Below are 17,238 nucleotides of genomic sequence, written 5' to 3' on the forward strand. Positions count from 1 at the left end.
AAGCACAAAATGTTAAAATAATGGAATTCCACATGTTCAGGGAGGAATGAAACTTCATTTTACTTGACAATGATGAGAAAATCAAAATATTTCATATTTCATATAATAAAATACATCAGTTCCCTCATTTGCATACCTACCAGGATGTGCATATAACTGTTTTGTGAAATTAAGCGAAATTTAAAAATGTCATAACTTTCTTATTTTACATCAGATTTTGATGAAATTTTCAGTGATATACTTGTTGGATTTTTCTCTTTTTATTCCAATCAACTTTTTGTTGGGGTGGACTTGTCCTTTAAGAAGCCAGTTCGTAGTTCCTTTCTGCGCATGATCAAAAGATTCTACGCATGATCAGAGGAAGGTAATTTGTACTAAAGTGACATGGTGGTTTAAAATCTAATGAGATAAGCACCAACATATATTCTTTTAAATTGTGGTTTTCATTTACATCCACAAAAAACAACGCGTCCACGAACGACTGGTTTACACAGTTTGCCAAGTACATTGTGCAACATGCTATGATATGCATTCAAAGTAGGAATGCAACAAATACCTTCATAAAGTGTTAATTGGTGTGCTATTCTAGTGGTCTATTCAATTTCTTCATCCTGCTATGTAAGGCAAGCTTACGTAATATTTTGCTTTGAAATCTGCCTATCATAATGAAAGAAATGAAAGGTCATTTGACCGAAAATTGTCCATGAGTAACTACGAACTGGTCTATTAATATCCGTTTTTGGATTTCCGGTTTAATTTTAAAAGGCTATGGTTATACCACGGAAATTAAAGGATTCTGTGCTAAAATTATGGGAATTAAGCCACCAATCTCAAAATTTCGTCACCATTGTTTACTGAGCTCTTTCATAATGCAATAGTGGCGAAGGAAAGTTATTATTCAGGGAAACTTTTGAATGATTGGAGTAGCAGTTGAGCTGATAAATTACACTAAGAAATTTCTAATTATTTGCTATCCATATATAAACCACAACTTTAGACCAGAGTTCAGAATATGGGGTCTACGCATATATATTCATACTTGATCAGACTGATGGTGATAATAGAAGTCCATATTGTTTGGCTTGAAACAGAGTCAGTGATATTCTATGTTGAGCACTTGGTAAAGTGGGCCTAGTCTGGCCATGCAACCTAATTTATAAAGGTTTTGACAAAACTTAGTATAGCAATCTGAATTGTCTTCATTTTTAAAAGTATTTAATGATAGAGGTTTTTACAAACTAGTTTTATTTTCAATACGTTATCTTTCTCAGTGGCATATAGAAGTTACATCGGTAATGTAAGAGTTAAATGAATGACCTTTTTCATTAAAATAAGTTCATAACCATGATGACGATATACTGTAGTTTGACTATTAAGAATCAACACGACATTTGTACATAGTAGCCTACGATGAGAAACACTTGAGATATATAATTTTGAACGATTCTGCCAATCAACTATTAAGTGATACATAATTATATAATTATGCTTAGTCATTGGAGGGCAGGGCTGGTATTCTGAAAAAAAAATCTTTTATCTTATTTTTATTGCCATATATAGTGATGGGTGCTAGTCCTTGCACGCAATCTGCACACTTCACCATTCATCGAAAAAAAGCTGTCACAAACATTATGAAATAAAATCAGAATAACGATCTTTGGAAGAAGGCAGACGAAGAGAGCATTTCAAATAGACTCTTGTCAGTGCTCTCCATGGACAATTTTACACTCAGCCAATAAAAATCTATGATTTCATCAACATTATAAAATATGTCAATCAAATTAAATCACGATAATTTCGTGAAAGTAACATTCTCTAGACATGCCCCTACCACAATGCTTGATATTCAAAAGGATTTTGTAGTTCTGTTAGTAACAAAATAAATCAGGTTTCAGAACCCCCCCCCCCCCCACACACACACACACACACTCACACACACACACACTGCATTCTGTATCTCTGATATTGATAATAATCTTTGCGACAATGAAAAAGAATAAATGAACTTTGTAATTTCCTCTTAGTTTTATTACAGAAGAAGGTGGTAGGTTGTTTGAGGATTAAATCCAATAGGAGGTTATTAATATTAAGGACGTTCCACAGTTATGTTTGTGCGCATTATGATCTGCGCATATTTTACACTCTGCGCGCTGACGTCACAATGGATGAACAGGTGATTAATTAGCTGTGGGTATGAACTGATTTTTCTCATCATCTGCACTCTAACTGCAGATCCGATGCGTTAGTTTATGAAGCTAAAAAACTTTAATTATTCCATGGACCATTAAAAAAAACATCACTACAATTTTAAAATACTTTACTCTGCAGTGCTGCCAAAAATCACGAATATGACCCCGAGTTTGAATAAATGGTAGAGTGGTTTTGATTTTTTCTTCTCATAGATACAAAGCATTTGGCGCATTTTTGGTGTTTTAAAAAGCACATTTGCTCTAATGAAAATGCTGATAGTTTGAAAACAAGCACATGAAGCCCTATTTTTTAATGTTTGCACCTCTTCGGTATACCTTCCTCTACAACTTTGCAAATTTTGGTGAAAATGACATGGATATTGAATAAAGTGCAGCATTTATTGTACTTTTGTAGTTTGTTATTGAAATTTCACTTTTTTGAGATTGGGTTTTTGTTATGTTTTACGCCATTTTTTAAAACTGACAGTGCTGTTAGACTTAAAACTGCAAACAAATAGCACTATAAATAGATTCTCCATTCTAACAATACACTTATTAACTCTCTTGCGAAATTTGATGACTTTTTCATGTATTTTGACTGAGTAATAGAGGTTTAAACTCATTGTAGTGATCTTGCGAGGTCTAAAAATGCCAAATCCTTTTGAATGCGCAATCCGTAAGAACATTCATTCGGGTGAACTTTGAAGCTCCATAGCAAAAAATCAAGCACATGGACCTATGTTAATTTTTGCATATTTCGAATATTCAGGTTCTAAAGTATCTATGTGCAAAGTTTGGTGAAAATGACATGGATTTCATTTTAACTGTGGAACGTCCTTAAGTAGAGAAATCTGAATGGTTCATTATCTAGGTCGACTTTACATGATACAATTGATTTATTAATAGATGTGTCTTTCACCTTGTGTAACAAAAATACAACACTCATTTCAAAATAAACAATACAAAAGAAAAATACAATTATCTTGTATATATTTATTTTTTCATGTTTTATATATTTCAATTGGATATTAAAAGTTATTTTGGCCCCCCTCCCCTGCCTTCACAAAAATACATTGGCATACATTATATGAAAATGTTTTACATAACACTTACTGTCTCAAAAGCCTTGCATTAAATACAAACCACCATGAACATTAGCTCGTTATAATCATGTTCACAATCAGATATGGCCCATTTACAGAAAACATCATACTTCAAAATTAGCAAAGCACATTAAAGAAGTGAAAAATAGTTATGACTTTTGAACCTTAGTTATAGGAAGGAGCATCCTGATAGCTTTGAAGGTATACTCCGATGTGTCTACAACATGTAAGGTTACGAAGACATCGTTTCATGATAATTTATTTTGATATTTCAAGATATTAAAAGCTAATCTCTTTTTTTTTATTATAAACTTCATTTTCAGACACAAAAATGCCTCTTATATATAGGAAATTCAAACTTTCATGTTACTCTGAACAACTAATTCGAGTCAGGAAAATATCCATGTATAGGCCTAAATAGTGCACGCGTTGATAGCCATATGATATAGGTCTCTCAGCTGGTGGTTCTCTTTTTGCTAATTCCACGAGTCCAAAGTGATTAAAACTGTCCACTTTGTCTTTGCCATCGCTACACAAAAGAGTACTACCACATTTAGCAACTTTTAAATTTAACAGGAATAAGTAAAAAGGAAGACAAAAAAATATTTATGCAGTTAATCTAGTAAACAGACTTTATATCATGCGTCTTGATATAATAATGATACAGGATTCGGAAAGTGCACGTATGATACATCGACCTTGTTAGATGTTATGAGGCGCTCCTATATTCTCCCGACTATACAGTGCGTCCCAGAAAAAACGAAACCGAGATTTAGCGATGATTTATCATAACTTAATCACAAATACAATAGACAAATTACCTACCAATGTAAAGCTTAGAATCTCCTCTTTCATCTGATATTTCTTAGATTATTCCACATTCACGCATGAGTGAGCAAAAACAATTTGAAGAAAGGATACCAAAAACTCATTTGGCGGGGGGTATCTGAATTTTAAAAAGAAAATCACTTGCCTAAAAAGTTCAATATCTGCTCTTTAATTTGATACCTTAATCACAAAAAATGGTCAAGAAGTAAAAAAGTTACGTTCTCTCGAAACAATGCTTGTATTTCCATAATTTCATTAAATAAACGTGTTTTCACCGGTTTCCCACAGAAGCTATCGCATGGTTTATAAAAGACTTCATGCATGGCTGATCCTCAACAAAAAGGAGTGTCGAGTGAGTTTGAACGCTAGCCTGTAAAACCTCTTCATTTTATGAAATTATTGAAATTCAAGCCTTATTTCAAATAACCAGAACTTTGTTATCTCTTGACCATTTTCTGTAATTGAGGTATCAAATTAAAGAGCAGATATTGAAATTTTTAGAAATGTGGTTTTCTTTTTGAAACCCAGATACAGCCTGCCAAATGACTTTTTGGTATCCCCTCTTCAAATTGTTTTTGCTCACTCATGCGTGAATGAGAAATAATCAAAGTAATTTCAGATGAAAGAGGAGATTCTAAGCTTTACAATGGTAGGTCATTTGTCTATTGTATTTGTGATAAAGCTATGATAAATCATCGATAAACCTCGGTTTCGTTTTTTGTGGGACGCACTGTATAAGCTAGTAGACCCAGCGGCAGGATATACCCCCCCCCCACGGCCCGTTTGAGAGCCATAATCAAATTTTTAATGTAAATATGCCATTCTTATATACACAAGTGTGCCCCCATTTTTAAAGTAACATGTATTTTTAACGGGAATGTTTATGTTCATACACAAGTGAGAACCTTTTTTTTTTGCTTGTCAAATTTTCCTGGATCCGCCCCTGAGTATACCTTTCCCGGTGCTCACAGCTTTGTGAGGATTAACTTCCAGCCGGTTCCCATTCACCTCACCTGGTTTGAGTGCAGCACTAAGTGGGTAAATTTCTTGCTGAAGGAAAACACACCAGTAGCTGGGAATCGATCGAACCAATGTCCCTCAGATTGAAAGACGGGAGTCTTAACCACTAGACCGCGACGCCCCTAAATGCAGCCAAACGTATTGTATTTTACTATCATTACACACATCATTATCTTCTTGGTTATATGCACATTAATGATACATAAACTAGAATGCACTGGTATCAGGTGTTACAATGTATACCATTGACTTCATTGGCTTTAGGCATATTTCTCAATCGAGAAAAATGTTCATTAATCCAATGAAAAAAATGAGTAAACTACATTAGGAAATTGGCAGGGAGTTTTCTCTGAGGGGTTTTTAAGCATAATACCTGTTCTTAGTATTAATTCCTCTGAGGGCATAGATTAGAATGACCATATATACTTGATATCCTTTCTCGCCCTGGGCCTAAGGCGGCACTTTGACAGGGTGTCGTGAATAGTTTATGAAACAAAAAAAACAAGAAGAATTTTATATTATATGTTGCACCGGGATGTTGCATCGTAAGAATATAATTGTTTGTGAGAGGATCCAACGCCACTACATCAATCTAAGGAAAAGATCGGAGTTTACATGGTGAGAAATTGGTTGCTAATTATCTGAGATTAACCTGTTAACAGCAAGTATAATTCATACATGCACTATAAACATTGGTACATAAAATATCTACGAGATAATAACAATTTTTTTAAATAAGCAAAATGAGCTTTCCCTTCTCGAAATTTTCAAAGAGATATAAATTTTTATCTCTTGATTTTAAACAGAAACAAATATTTTAATTCTACAACTTATACTTTTGGTTATGTGTATTGTGAAATTCAATGAAATGTGACGTATAGGAAGCAAGAATGTCTGGACTATACTCAAACCTTTATTGCCTTCTAAAAAAACATTTAAGGATGCGACTGAAGATAATAATAAAACGTTCAAGTCCGTTTGTGTAAGGTTTTCATTCTTTTTAAAACGTTTAGAATAGACGTTCAAAACGATTTTTTTTTTATGTTTTCAAAAAAAAATTTGAAGACCTGCTAAGAACCTTTTGAATGGTATAGACGTAACCGTTTTAAAAATATCAAAAACGTTCTGTGGAAGTTCGGCAGACGTCCAGAAAATCATGAAAACATGTCGAGAACATTAAGAAAACCTTACCAAAATGGTTCAAAATCGTTTTACGAACCGTTCGAAAAGTGTAACATGGGAAACCTTTAATTCCGTTCTTTAGAACGTCCAAAAACTTTGTGATGAACTTTAAAAAAAAACAGCAAAATAAATATGAAAATATATTTATTATGCACCTGTTTATCTTGTATCTCGTGTGATAACTATTTCACCTTTCATGTAAATGATATACTTATCCTATTCTATCCTAAACCTATTGAAAATAATAGTCAGGTTTTTCTATGTACTGGGACCAGATCTCAATAGCCAATGAAAACGATTCAAATTCCTAAGCATGTTAGGTTAAGTATAAGTCATTGATATAACTCCCTGGCTTGCATTATAAAATAGCTTGTCCTTTATCATTTTCAATTTTTTTTTTACATTAATGGATTATGATCGTTTACTTTCTAGTATAAGGACCTGCAGAAAACCTTATTGGACATTTTGAGAACGTTTAGAAAACCTTTCTGAAAACATTCACTAATATCAATATAGGAAAAAAGTAGGCATACAATTCATTTTAAGGTAAAGTCCACCCAAATAAAAGTAGATTTTATTTTTCATTTTTAATCAACAGGCATGATACTGAAAATTTATCCGACGCGGTTTAAAAGTATGTAATGTCATTCGTTAAAGTTTTGTTTAATTTCAAAAGACCATGAAGGCAGGATATTTACAGCATATAAATTATGCTCATGAAAAAAATACCGATTGCATCACAAACGGCTATTTCTTACATATGAATTTATACCTTTCTATTTGAAACATAGAATATGCGATATGGTAGTAGTAAAGAGATTTAAATCAAGTCTGATGGCGTTTTTAAATAGTTTAGTAACGTCCAAAACTTCCGGTAAAGTTTTTTTTTAAGTTTTGCATATAAAGTCCCATTTTGGAACATCCATTGACGTTTAAAATGTTTTAAAAAATAATAAAAATAGTAATTAAGAAAAACTATGCCTCAGTTTCCAAGTTCAAATTTGGAAGTTTTATAAACATTTTAAAACGAAAATTTGGACGAAGACCTACAGAATCTAGAGCGTTTATTGAAAGTTCTGAAAACGTTTTGTTTGCTGGACAGGCTGTGCATAGAACTGGTTTAAACGTGCTTGTGGACAGCATCGCCTCAAAACTAACATCTCTCCCTTGTAATAAAATAAGTTGCGGCGATTGAATGCATTAAATCAGTTGGTGGTTGGTCCAACGCAGATAAAGAGCGCATGGAATGAAAAAAAAAACTGAATTGGAAATACAAAGGGATAAATGAACGTATAGGCTCGTCGGATCAAATAAACCTTATCGATGAAATAATGTAAACGCGAAGCGCTATCAGAAAATTTTTGTTATTCCGACCAGAATTTTTTAAAAGCATTTTGTAATCATGAATAGGATATGAAGCGAAGCAAGCTATTTTTTTTCTCAATTTTCCGACCGGAAAATTGACATTCTAAGCACTTATTGTAATCATGAACACGACATGCATCTAACTAAACAGATGATGCGAGCGTGAAGTGCGAGATATTTTGTCTTTAAAACTGCACATTTTAAGCACTTATTGTTATCATTAACAGGATAGTCATCTACCTAAGAAAAAATTATATATTTTACGCCCTGAAGCCGGACATTCAGTATACGAGCTAATAGCTTTTTTGTTTAGATTTAGAGCCCAAAGAGGACATTCTAGGCAATTTTCTTTTAATAGTTAAAATAAGGATGGGTATCTTCACTAATACATGATGCAAGCGAACACACTGTATAACTAATGAATATAATATAAGCTCAAGCAGAAATGTGTAATATACTGTCGTGAAAAGGGGCCCTTTTAATTATTTTTCTTCATTTTCCTCTTCTCCTTCCGATTTTTTTTCTCTCTTTCTTTTCCTTTTTTTTTTGCGCCGCCATTGGGGAGGCCGCGGCTGCTTCGCCACCCCCCCCCCCATGGATTCGCTTATGTAAATCAGTCAACAACATAAAACATACAACAAAGTGTAGGATTTAGTATTAAGTTAATCCATTTATAAAGTCTCTTGGACAATAAAAGAGATATGATCAACATTTCAGAATATGGTTACAAAATAAATATAGACAATAGATAATAAGATTCTTTTTGAAATAACAGTTATCTTAGTGACTTCAGAAAGAAAATACCTGGACATATCTACACGTACAAGGTTTAATCTGGGGTTTCATTGGTTTTTTTTTACAAACACACAGTGCTGATACAATTTACATGACATGATCTAATTTAGCTCATCAAATCACCTCGATAGGTTCCATGACATTTGTTCCAGCCGTGACAGTTCCTACGCTAATATATTCCACACACTAACCAAATGACTGACTCCAACCCTGGATTTAGCACTATACTGTATACTAACACAAACCCATATTGCAATCATAATCTTAATCCAACATCTAAGACAAACTAAAGCCCTAAGCAATCATCGCAGGAGCACATGTCATGTCACTACACCCCTTGATAAAATATGAAATATGTTCACTTTATTTATTATAAGTAATTTAACTTCTGGGTCCCGTCTTACAGGGAGTTGCGCTTGATCCAATCAATCGCAACTATGGCAAGCCAGCAATTTCAGCATCTAGAATACATGTTTGTTTAAAATATTTTCTAGAAATGATGTACATTCATACATTCACCTTTTTCTTGACAAATCAGTATGCTTCTCTTAGTTTTTAATGGAAATTGAGCAAATTTCCTAAACATGCTAAAGGAAAAATCATGACAATGATGGATTTCCATATATTTGAGATTGATCGGATCCATCATAACTCTTTGTAAGATGGGGCCCTGATAGTTACTAAGATGGATAATGAATAAAAGGTAGAGATGTAGAGATTTGACGGTACATGATGTATCTTTCTTGTCTTACCAGAATGAGTAGGGGCAAGCATACACTGTCTGTTATCCTTTATCCCATTGTGGCAGAACCTGTACATATCTGGGTACTTTATCACAAACATAGTGATAGATTGTACAACTTATTTTCTCAATTGATTGTGCATTACGATCAATGCAATCCATTATAAAATTTTGTTCTTTGATCAAATGCTGAACTTTGTGACACAGAGCCCAACTTAGAGTAATGCAGTGGGACACCATTTTGTTATTTATTAATAGAATAAAGGGGTGTCTCAGTTGATACTTGATCATCAATAAAGTCTGTTTGAATAACAGATCACTCGATACATATTGAGGATTTCAAGTCGAATGGATAAAGAATAACAAGTAGTAGACAGACTGCTACTCAAAGTAATGAGACAATTCAAGAGATGCACTCCTCGAAAAAAAAGTGTGTTTTTAAACTGCTGAACTTATACATTCTTATTACTTTTTTACTATAATAGAATATCTGGAATGATTTATCGGAAAGAATTGATATCACTCTCTACTACTACTACTACTACTACTACTACTACTACTACTACTACTACTACTACTACTAACTACTACTGACTACTATTACTACTTACCACTACCACTACCACTACTACTACTACTACGACTACTACTACTACTACTACTACTACTACTACCACTACCACTACCACTACCACTACCACTACTACTACTACTACTACTACTACTACTATTACCACTACTACTACTACTACGACTACTACTACTACTACTATCTCTGTCACTCTCTCTCTCTCTCTCTCTCTTTATCTTACTCTCTCCCTTTCTCCCTCAACTTTTCTAAGCTACGTACCAGGCATTGTCATATATTTAAAGCTATTTAAATACCAAAGTACATAGAGATACTATTCACCATATTAAATAATTCTTATAGTTTCACAATACTCCTCGTCCATGTATATAGTACATGTACAGTATTTACACACAAGTCCTCTATATATATCTAGTCATCAACCAACTTTGGAAGACATGAAGAGATCATATAATCCCATCCAATAGTCATATGATATAGTGACTTTACCTTTCGGTTACAAAGCGCAGCACATACACTATTCCAGCACTTCTCAACCATTTTTTTTACTCGAGGACCACTTTGACTCTCAGATTTTTTTTCATGGCCCACCTACCAAAATTTTAAGAAAACGTCCACTTGGATGAAAAAAATGTTTCGTGAAATTTGAACACAAAGTTCTGAAGCACATTGGAAACTAAGAGTTTGAGAACTAATCTGCATTCCCATTTTTCCGGTAATCACAATATGCATGCCCATGAGGTTCACATCAAAGTTAGATCGAAACCATCATAGTGTGCATGTGCATGCTTTGCAACATGCACAATATCTAAGCATTCTTTAGTTTCATTTGACCCACGTAGACTGATCAGACATACCATGTTTGGATGGGTCTGTGAAACACACTATAGTTTTTCACCAATTTTTTTCTTCCTCTGCAGCTTTTCGAAGCCCACCTGAGAGAGCTTCGCGGCCACGGCCCTTCGTTTGAGAAGCGCTGCACTATTCCATGTTTGGGTCACAAAACAATCAAAATAAAAAGCTATAAATCTATTAGACACAAGCCTACGTTTATGATTAACGCAAAGAATGCTGATTAAGATCATTGTTACCTGCAAACCCACTAATGAGCAATCAGAATAGTTTGGTCAATAGTGGGTGTGCAGGATTGTAAATATGTAATTGATTGAATGACCATTGAGTCACATTCCTAAGGTGTGTTTCACGAAGTTATTTGTAACCTTACAGATGATTTTACCAACAACTAGAACTTGCTGTGCAAACATGAAGGTGATTCTTAATATATATCAAATTGCATCAGTTGTGATTGGAAAAAAAAAATTTGTACATTAACACACATATTGTTAACAAAAATAGTTAATCTAGCAGGAAAAAATCATCTCATCTGTCACTTGGTATTCAATACATGTTTGCTTAACCATGAAGGTGAAACAAACTCTCGGTAAAATAAGAAATAAATCAAGAATTTAATCACACTAAGGAAACCAAATGCTGAGAATTGTTCAAACATTGGCAAGACTGGGTTATATCACACTTAAACATGTGAAAAAAAAACAAATCTGCAATAAATGATTGTGCTTCATTGTTTTTTAAACAGGTGAGATTTACAACAAATAAATAAGAGTAAAGAAAAAAAATCCCAAATGAGAGCATTTTCTATTTGATGAGAATACTGCATTGAATACTATTTCATTGTATTCAATCAATCTCAAATAGCATGCCAGGGTCCCGTAACACAAAGGTTAGCGATTGATCGTATTGATTTTCACGATCGATTGTACATTGTAGTCAATGGAATCAATTGTAGAAAAATGTTCTACGATCGTTGCTAAGCTTTGTGTTATGGGCCCCAGATTTACACTTTTGGCATCATACTTCAAAATAATGAAAAAATATACTCTTAATAAAGACAAAAAATAAAAATAACCAAGATTGGTTGTTGATTTATAATATTGAGATTTGAGTATAAAGAGTTTGCATGCAAGGAGAATCTCACTATATAAAGTAAAATAATGTTATTTGAAGAATGAATACGAAAATCAAAATACTCCAAATCTGCTTTTGCCAGGAGGAATAACAATGTTGAATACTGGGAAACCATATTTGGTCTAAATATGGAAATAAGATGAATTGATAATTTGAATGTGATTAATAAGAAGAGGACAAGTGGAATGGATATCAATCATAATTACAGAACATACATAACAATTTGATATGAAAACTGTATGAGTAATCAAGGTATCAAGGTATTTATTAAAAAAACATTGTGAATATAGACAGGTTTGTATTCTCATCTATGGAATAACTATAACTTTCAAAACCATAATTTCATTATGTATATAAATCATAAAAACAAGTTTACAGCTGTTTATGCATAATTGATGTAACTTTAATACAGACCCCTTGACTTATCTCCCCAAACGAATGTATTGAAATACCTTTAAGTTTGAAAAAAAACTTAACCGAAATATATTGACAGAGATGAAGGGTGATAATTAATTAAATGATTTATGCGACACTTTCTACATATGGGCTCTAAACCGACAGTAATTTCAAATAGAGTCACTAAAAACTGTACCGTAATGCATACAGTATACTGCAATACGATGTAACTTCTTTAAATTATCATAAATATTTAAAAATGTACACTCGCCATGAGGTAACTGTAAGTGAATTAACTCTATCCCAATATTTCCTGAGTAAAAACCTGTCTATTTGCATTTGTAAGTTTGCATAACGTGCACATAAATTATGGTGGGATTACAAATTTCTTCACAAAATTGGTGTCTTGATAAGTCACATAACACTCAATGAAACATTATAGCTGTATCAATATTAATCAGCATTACATAACTATGTCATGACATATATGTAGCAATTTCTTTTAAAAAAGTAAACTTTTTAAAAATATTTTCCACCACTTTTCTCCAATATTACTTCACCGCATGAACTGCTCAAGCCATCATAATTTAAAAGCAGTACATCTTTTCATATAAAACACAAAACTGGAAAAACATCACTTCAGGAAGTTACCACATATTAATAGGGAAAGGACAGAAATACTTTATCTGGCATCGCCCAAGGATTAAATATTGTGCAAATTATTTTTGAAATGGCAAGATGAATACATTTAATCAATTACAACTAACAAAGGAATTAACATCATGTATATATATCACGATTAATAGTCTTGAAAATATCATAGAATTTTCCTGATCATCAGATGTCTTTCAATAAAAAGACTACTAAACGATCAGATAAGCACCTTACTTTTAATTTTAATTCCATAATTTGCCCATACAGTTTGTGGGTATTTGGAATATTTTCAGTCAATCTGTCCCACTCATACTCCATCCAGACTCGGATCTTCTCAAATTGTTTGGATCCATTCAAAGTAGCAGAAAGTCAAAGATTTAAGCCACACTCTGGATGAAACCATCCATTCTGCTAAACCGGTTTGTATCATAAACCACAGCAGGGATTGAAGATCCTCATTTGCATAATAGAATGGTGTCATGTGACAGGTGTTTCGTTGCGAAGTTTAACAATTTGCTGAAGTGCTTCCTTAACGTCTGGACTGATCTCATCCTACACAAAGAAATAGATAACAAAGAAAAGGAAACAAAAAGTTAAAATGTATCCATTTTGCACTGATGGAAATAAAGATCAGAAAATAAAGGGAAAATGTTGCTTAATGTTCAGGATTTTCATTTAACACTATTTAACTGGGCAATTTCAGACCATGTTTGGGGGGGGGAGGATTTGCCCCCCTCTCCCACACTCTTCAGGTCTTTGAAACCAATCCAGTATTTGTTTCAAAAATTTGCAAACACGTAGACCAGGAACAAATATCTATAACAAAAAAATTGCTGGAATACATTTAATTTTCATGTATTTCATTATATTCTAACTTTTGTTTTTTTTTAATTTCTTCAATGAACTTTGTCTGGGACTCCTTTGCGATAATAAACAGCATACATGTTAAATAAATACTTTAGACCAGCAAAGTTTAAAAAAATATTCATAAACTGTACATGTATGATTTGTGATTAATAACATTTTTCTTTGACTTTGTGCACAAAATCACGCTTTTGAGCAATTTTAGGTCTGACAAAACGTTGCGTAATTTTCAAACTGATGTAAGCCAGCATCGCATTTCGGTCTTGAAAGTTATAAGTTAGCAAGCGAAGTGGTAAAAATTGTTATGCACAATTCATCTGGTTAATATTAAAAGACCTCCTAATCTATCTCATATTTAAGGGAAAGTGTTCTGTCCATGACAACATCTATCAAGTTACACTGTAATCTCTCCCCACCCCCCCCCCCCACCCCCATCCCCCCCCCAAAAAAAATATGAAGCAAATACTTTATAAAAGTGATAGGATGCATTGATTTTCTCACTATCCAACACCAGATGTCTTTGAGGTAAAAGGTTTTGTTATTAAAGCTCTGATAAATTTGATATATCCTCAGTGGCAACCTCATATGTTCTGAAAACAGTCATGTACAGAACTATATCTAGGAAAAACAAGGTTGCCATTATACATCAGAACTCTAACAACCATTTGTTTCTGATATGTCTTCGATTCTTTTTGTTTTGTTGCCGAAGCAATGTTTGTATGAAAATCTTACCCGTACAGCACTGAGTAGATGTGCTCTGTAGATATTGACTGTATCTTTATGCCTGGCATCCATTTCACCTATCTGTTGTTTTAACCTTGTTACTTCTTTAAGGTTTGCTTTTCCTCCTCCTCCATCCATCCCATTCATCAGTCCATCATGCATTCCCTCCATCTTCTTGATGGTTTCTTTCAGTTTTCTATTCTCAGTGAAGACCTCCGACGAATGCTTCCAATCTTGGTCACCATTCTGAAGACCACCATCACCAAGCTGACTTAATCTAGTTTTCAAAGAGAGATTCTCTGCAAGGATCTGGGAATATTGAGCCTCCCCGTCCCGCCGATTTGAGAGTTCAATCTCAATTTCTTTGTTCCGTTTTTTCAGTTGTCTATTCTCCTCCTCCAGTCCTTGGTGTCCGGTGGTTTTAGAGGCAAGAAGCTTTGAAAGCTGCACACTCTTAACAAGCATCTCATCCTCAGCTTTCCTCAATGTATCCTGCAATCTCCAATTTTCTCCTGTTAACTCTTCTATTTTTGTCCTTTCCTCCTCATCATGTTCTAACTGTCTCTCCAGCAAACCCACCCTCTCCATCAGTCTCCTGTTTTCTGCTTCCAGTTCCCGTCTCTCCTCCAACTCCCCATCTCCATGGCTACCTGTCTTCTGAGATGCCTGCATCTCTTTAATCAATCCATCTCGCTCAGCCACTACCTCACTGTATTTGATCTTATCCTTGCGCATCCTATCTGTTTGTTGTGCTATGGCTTTAGACTGTTTAGTGATCATACCCTGGAGTCTATCATTCTCCTTCTTCAAGGCATTCATTTCCTCTCTGCTCCCACTGCTTTCTCCTAATTTCATTTCCATTTCTTCCTTCTCCATCTTCAAATCATTGATCTCTTTCTTGTACGCTTCCATTTCATCAGCTTGCTTGGCTAGGACTTCAGAATGTTTGCTAATGATTTCCTCCATCTCTAGTTTCTCCTGGACAAGCTCGTTGTATCTGAAGTCAGCTGATGAACTACTGACTGGTCTTAGCTGTAGCTCCTGCTGCTCCATCACTTGTTCTTGAAGGCGCTCTTTCTTATCAGTCATTTCTGCAAGCTGATTACAGAAAGAGATAAACATATATAAGCAGAGGAGGGGAGAGAAAGAGAGAAAGAGAAATAAATAAAGAGATGGAGAGTTGGAGAGATAAAGAGATGAAGGGAGAGGGAAGAATTAAAACACAAAGATTAATTCAAAGTCCTAGTTTTAGCTTCACTGCCAATAAGACTCAAGAAGCAGAAGCAATCCTATAAATTCAATGAAATTCAATCCATAAGTCATGGCTACCATAATATTACATTTCGCAGTGGAAAATGCCTTTCAACTTTGAAATGACTTCCCCTTTGCATTTAGAAATAAATACAAACTTAATTTTATTCCAAAAAAAAATATGAAAGGAACTAATTTTTATGAAGTCACAGTCACACTATCCCATCAATTATTATAGTAGACCGGCCAAAAGTCAAAAAGTGCTCTAGATAAGGATTCGACGGCAAAATTTGTTAATGCTTGGCATCCCAGCTAAAAGTCTTGCAAAAATACCCAGGAATAGCGTACGGCCGGATGCCAAGCGCAATTTTGCGTGAAAGTGTCATTTTTAGCGTAAAAACTGAAAGAATGTCGAAAATCACGCATTTTGATATTTTGACGGATTATCATTATATTTTTAATTATCTTTGATATGAAATTATTTTTATTCAGAGTTTCAAATTATAAGTCTCATAAATATGCATTTTAAATTTGAATATTACACACACACATATAGCACAGGGAAACATAAAACCGCGATTTCCTCCAAATAAAAGTTTGTGAAAACTATCAATAGTTTAAAGTTTATATACGCAGCTTAAATTCTTCGATTTAACTGCGTTTATCCATCAAATGTATAGTAAATGTCCTAATGTCACAAATATTAAAAGAATGTTCAAGTAAGATGGAAGATATCTCACTTTATGTTATCCGAAAGGAGACAATGTGCATTTTACCAGGTGCGCATTTTGAAAGAAAAATTGAAAATACCGTACATTATGTACATAATTACATGTATAAGTACATACTAAAGCGAGTTTTTAATTACATGTATAAGTGCATTCTAAAGCGAGTTTTTAATTGGATAGCACAATTTGTCAATTCTTTGCATCCCAGCTAAAAGTCTTGCGGAAGTCCTGAGGAATAACGTACGGGCGGATGCCAAGCGCAATTTTGCGTGAAACTGTCATTTTTAGCGTAAAATCTGAAAGAATGTCGAAAATCACGCATTTTGATATTTTGACGGATTATCATTATATTTTTAATTATCTTTGATATGAAATTATTTTTATTCAGAGTTTCAAATTATAAGTCTCATAAATATGCATTTCAAATTTGAATATTACACACACACATATGGCACAGGGAAACATAAAACCGCAATATGACATACAAAAATCGTGATTTACTCAAAATAGAAGTTTGTGAACATTATCAATAGTTCTAAGTTATTTTCTTCGATTGAAATTGGTTCATCTATTGAATATCGATCGTTTCTAATGTCACAAATATTAAAAGAACTTTCAAGTAAGATGGAAGAAATATTTTGCGAAAGGGGGCATGCAAAATTTAGCGGGGAGGGGGGGGGGCATTTTGAATGTAAAATTGAATATACTGTAAATTATCAACATAATTACATGAATAAGTACATACTTAAAACGAGTTACAAAATTTCTGGCCGCAACTGCCTCTCCCCCCCCCCCCCTCCCCCCGCTGCCTAAGGTCATGTAT

At 33.9% G+C, this 17,238-nt stretch overlaps 1 protein-coding gene across 5 annotated transcripts in view; it reads right to left on the reverse strand.

Annotated features, from left to right (window-relative positions):
• Positions 1–8,337: 8,337 nt before the first annotated feature.
• LOC129262602 (ankycorbin-like) overlaps positions 8,338–17,238 on the reverse strand; it is a 47,476-nt gene continuing 38,575 nt past the window's right edge. For all 5 annotated transcript variants that reach the window (XM_054900741.2, XM_064099584.1, XM_064099586.1 and 2 more), the window contains 2 exons: positions 14,446–15,534; positions 8,338–13,401 (listed from right to left, as the gene is read on the reverse strand). In XM_054900741.2, the coding sequence (XP_054756716.2) occupies positions 13,327–13,401; positions 14,446–15,534 (1,164 nt within the window). In that variant the 3' untranslated portion in view covers positions 8,338–13,326. The remainder of the gene's footprint in view (positions 13,402–14,445; positions 15,535–17,238) is intronic.

The sequence above is a fragment of the Lytechinus pictus genome, chromosome 5, assembly GCF_037042905.1.
Source record: "Lytechinus pictus isolate F3 Inbred chromosome 5, Lp3.0, whole genome shotgun sequence".
Lineage (NCBI taxonomy): Eukaryota > Metazoa > Echinodermata > Echinoidea > Temnopleuroida > Toxopneustidae > Lytechinus > Lytechinus pictus.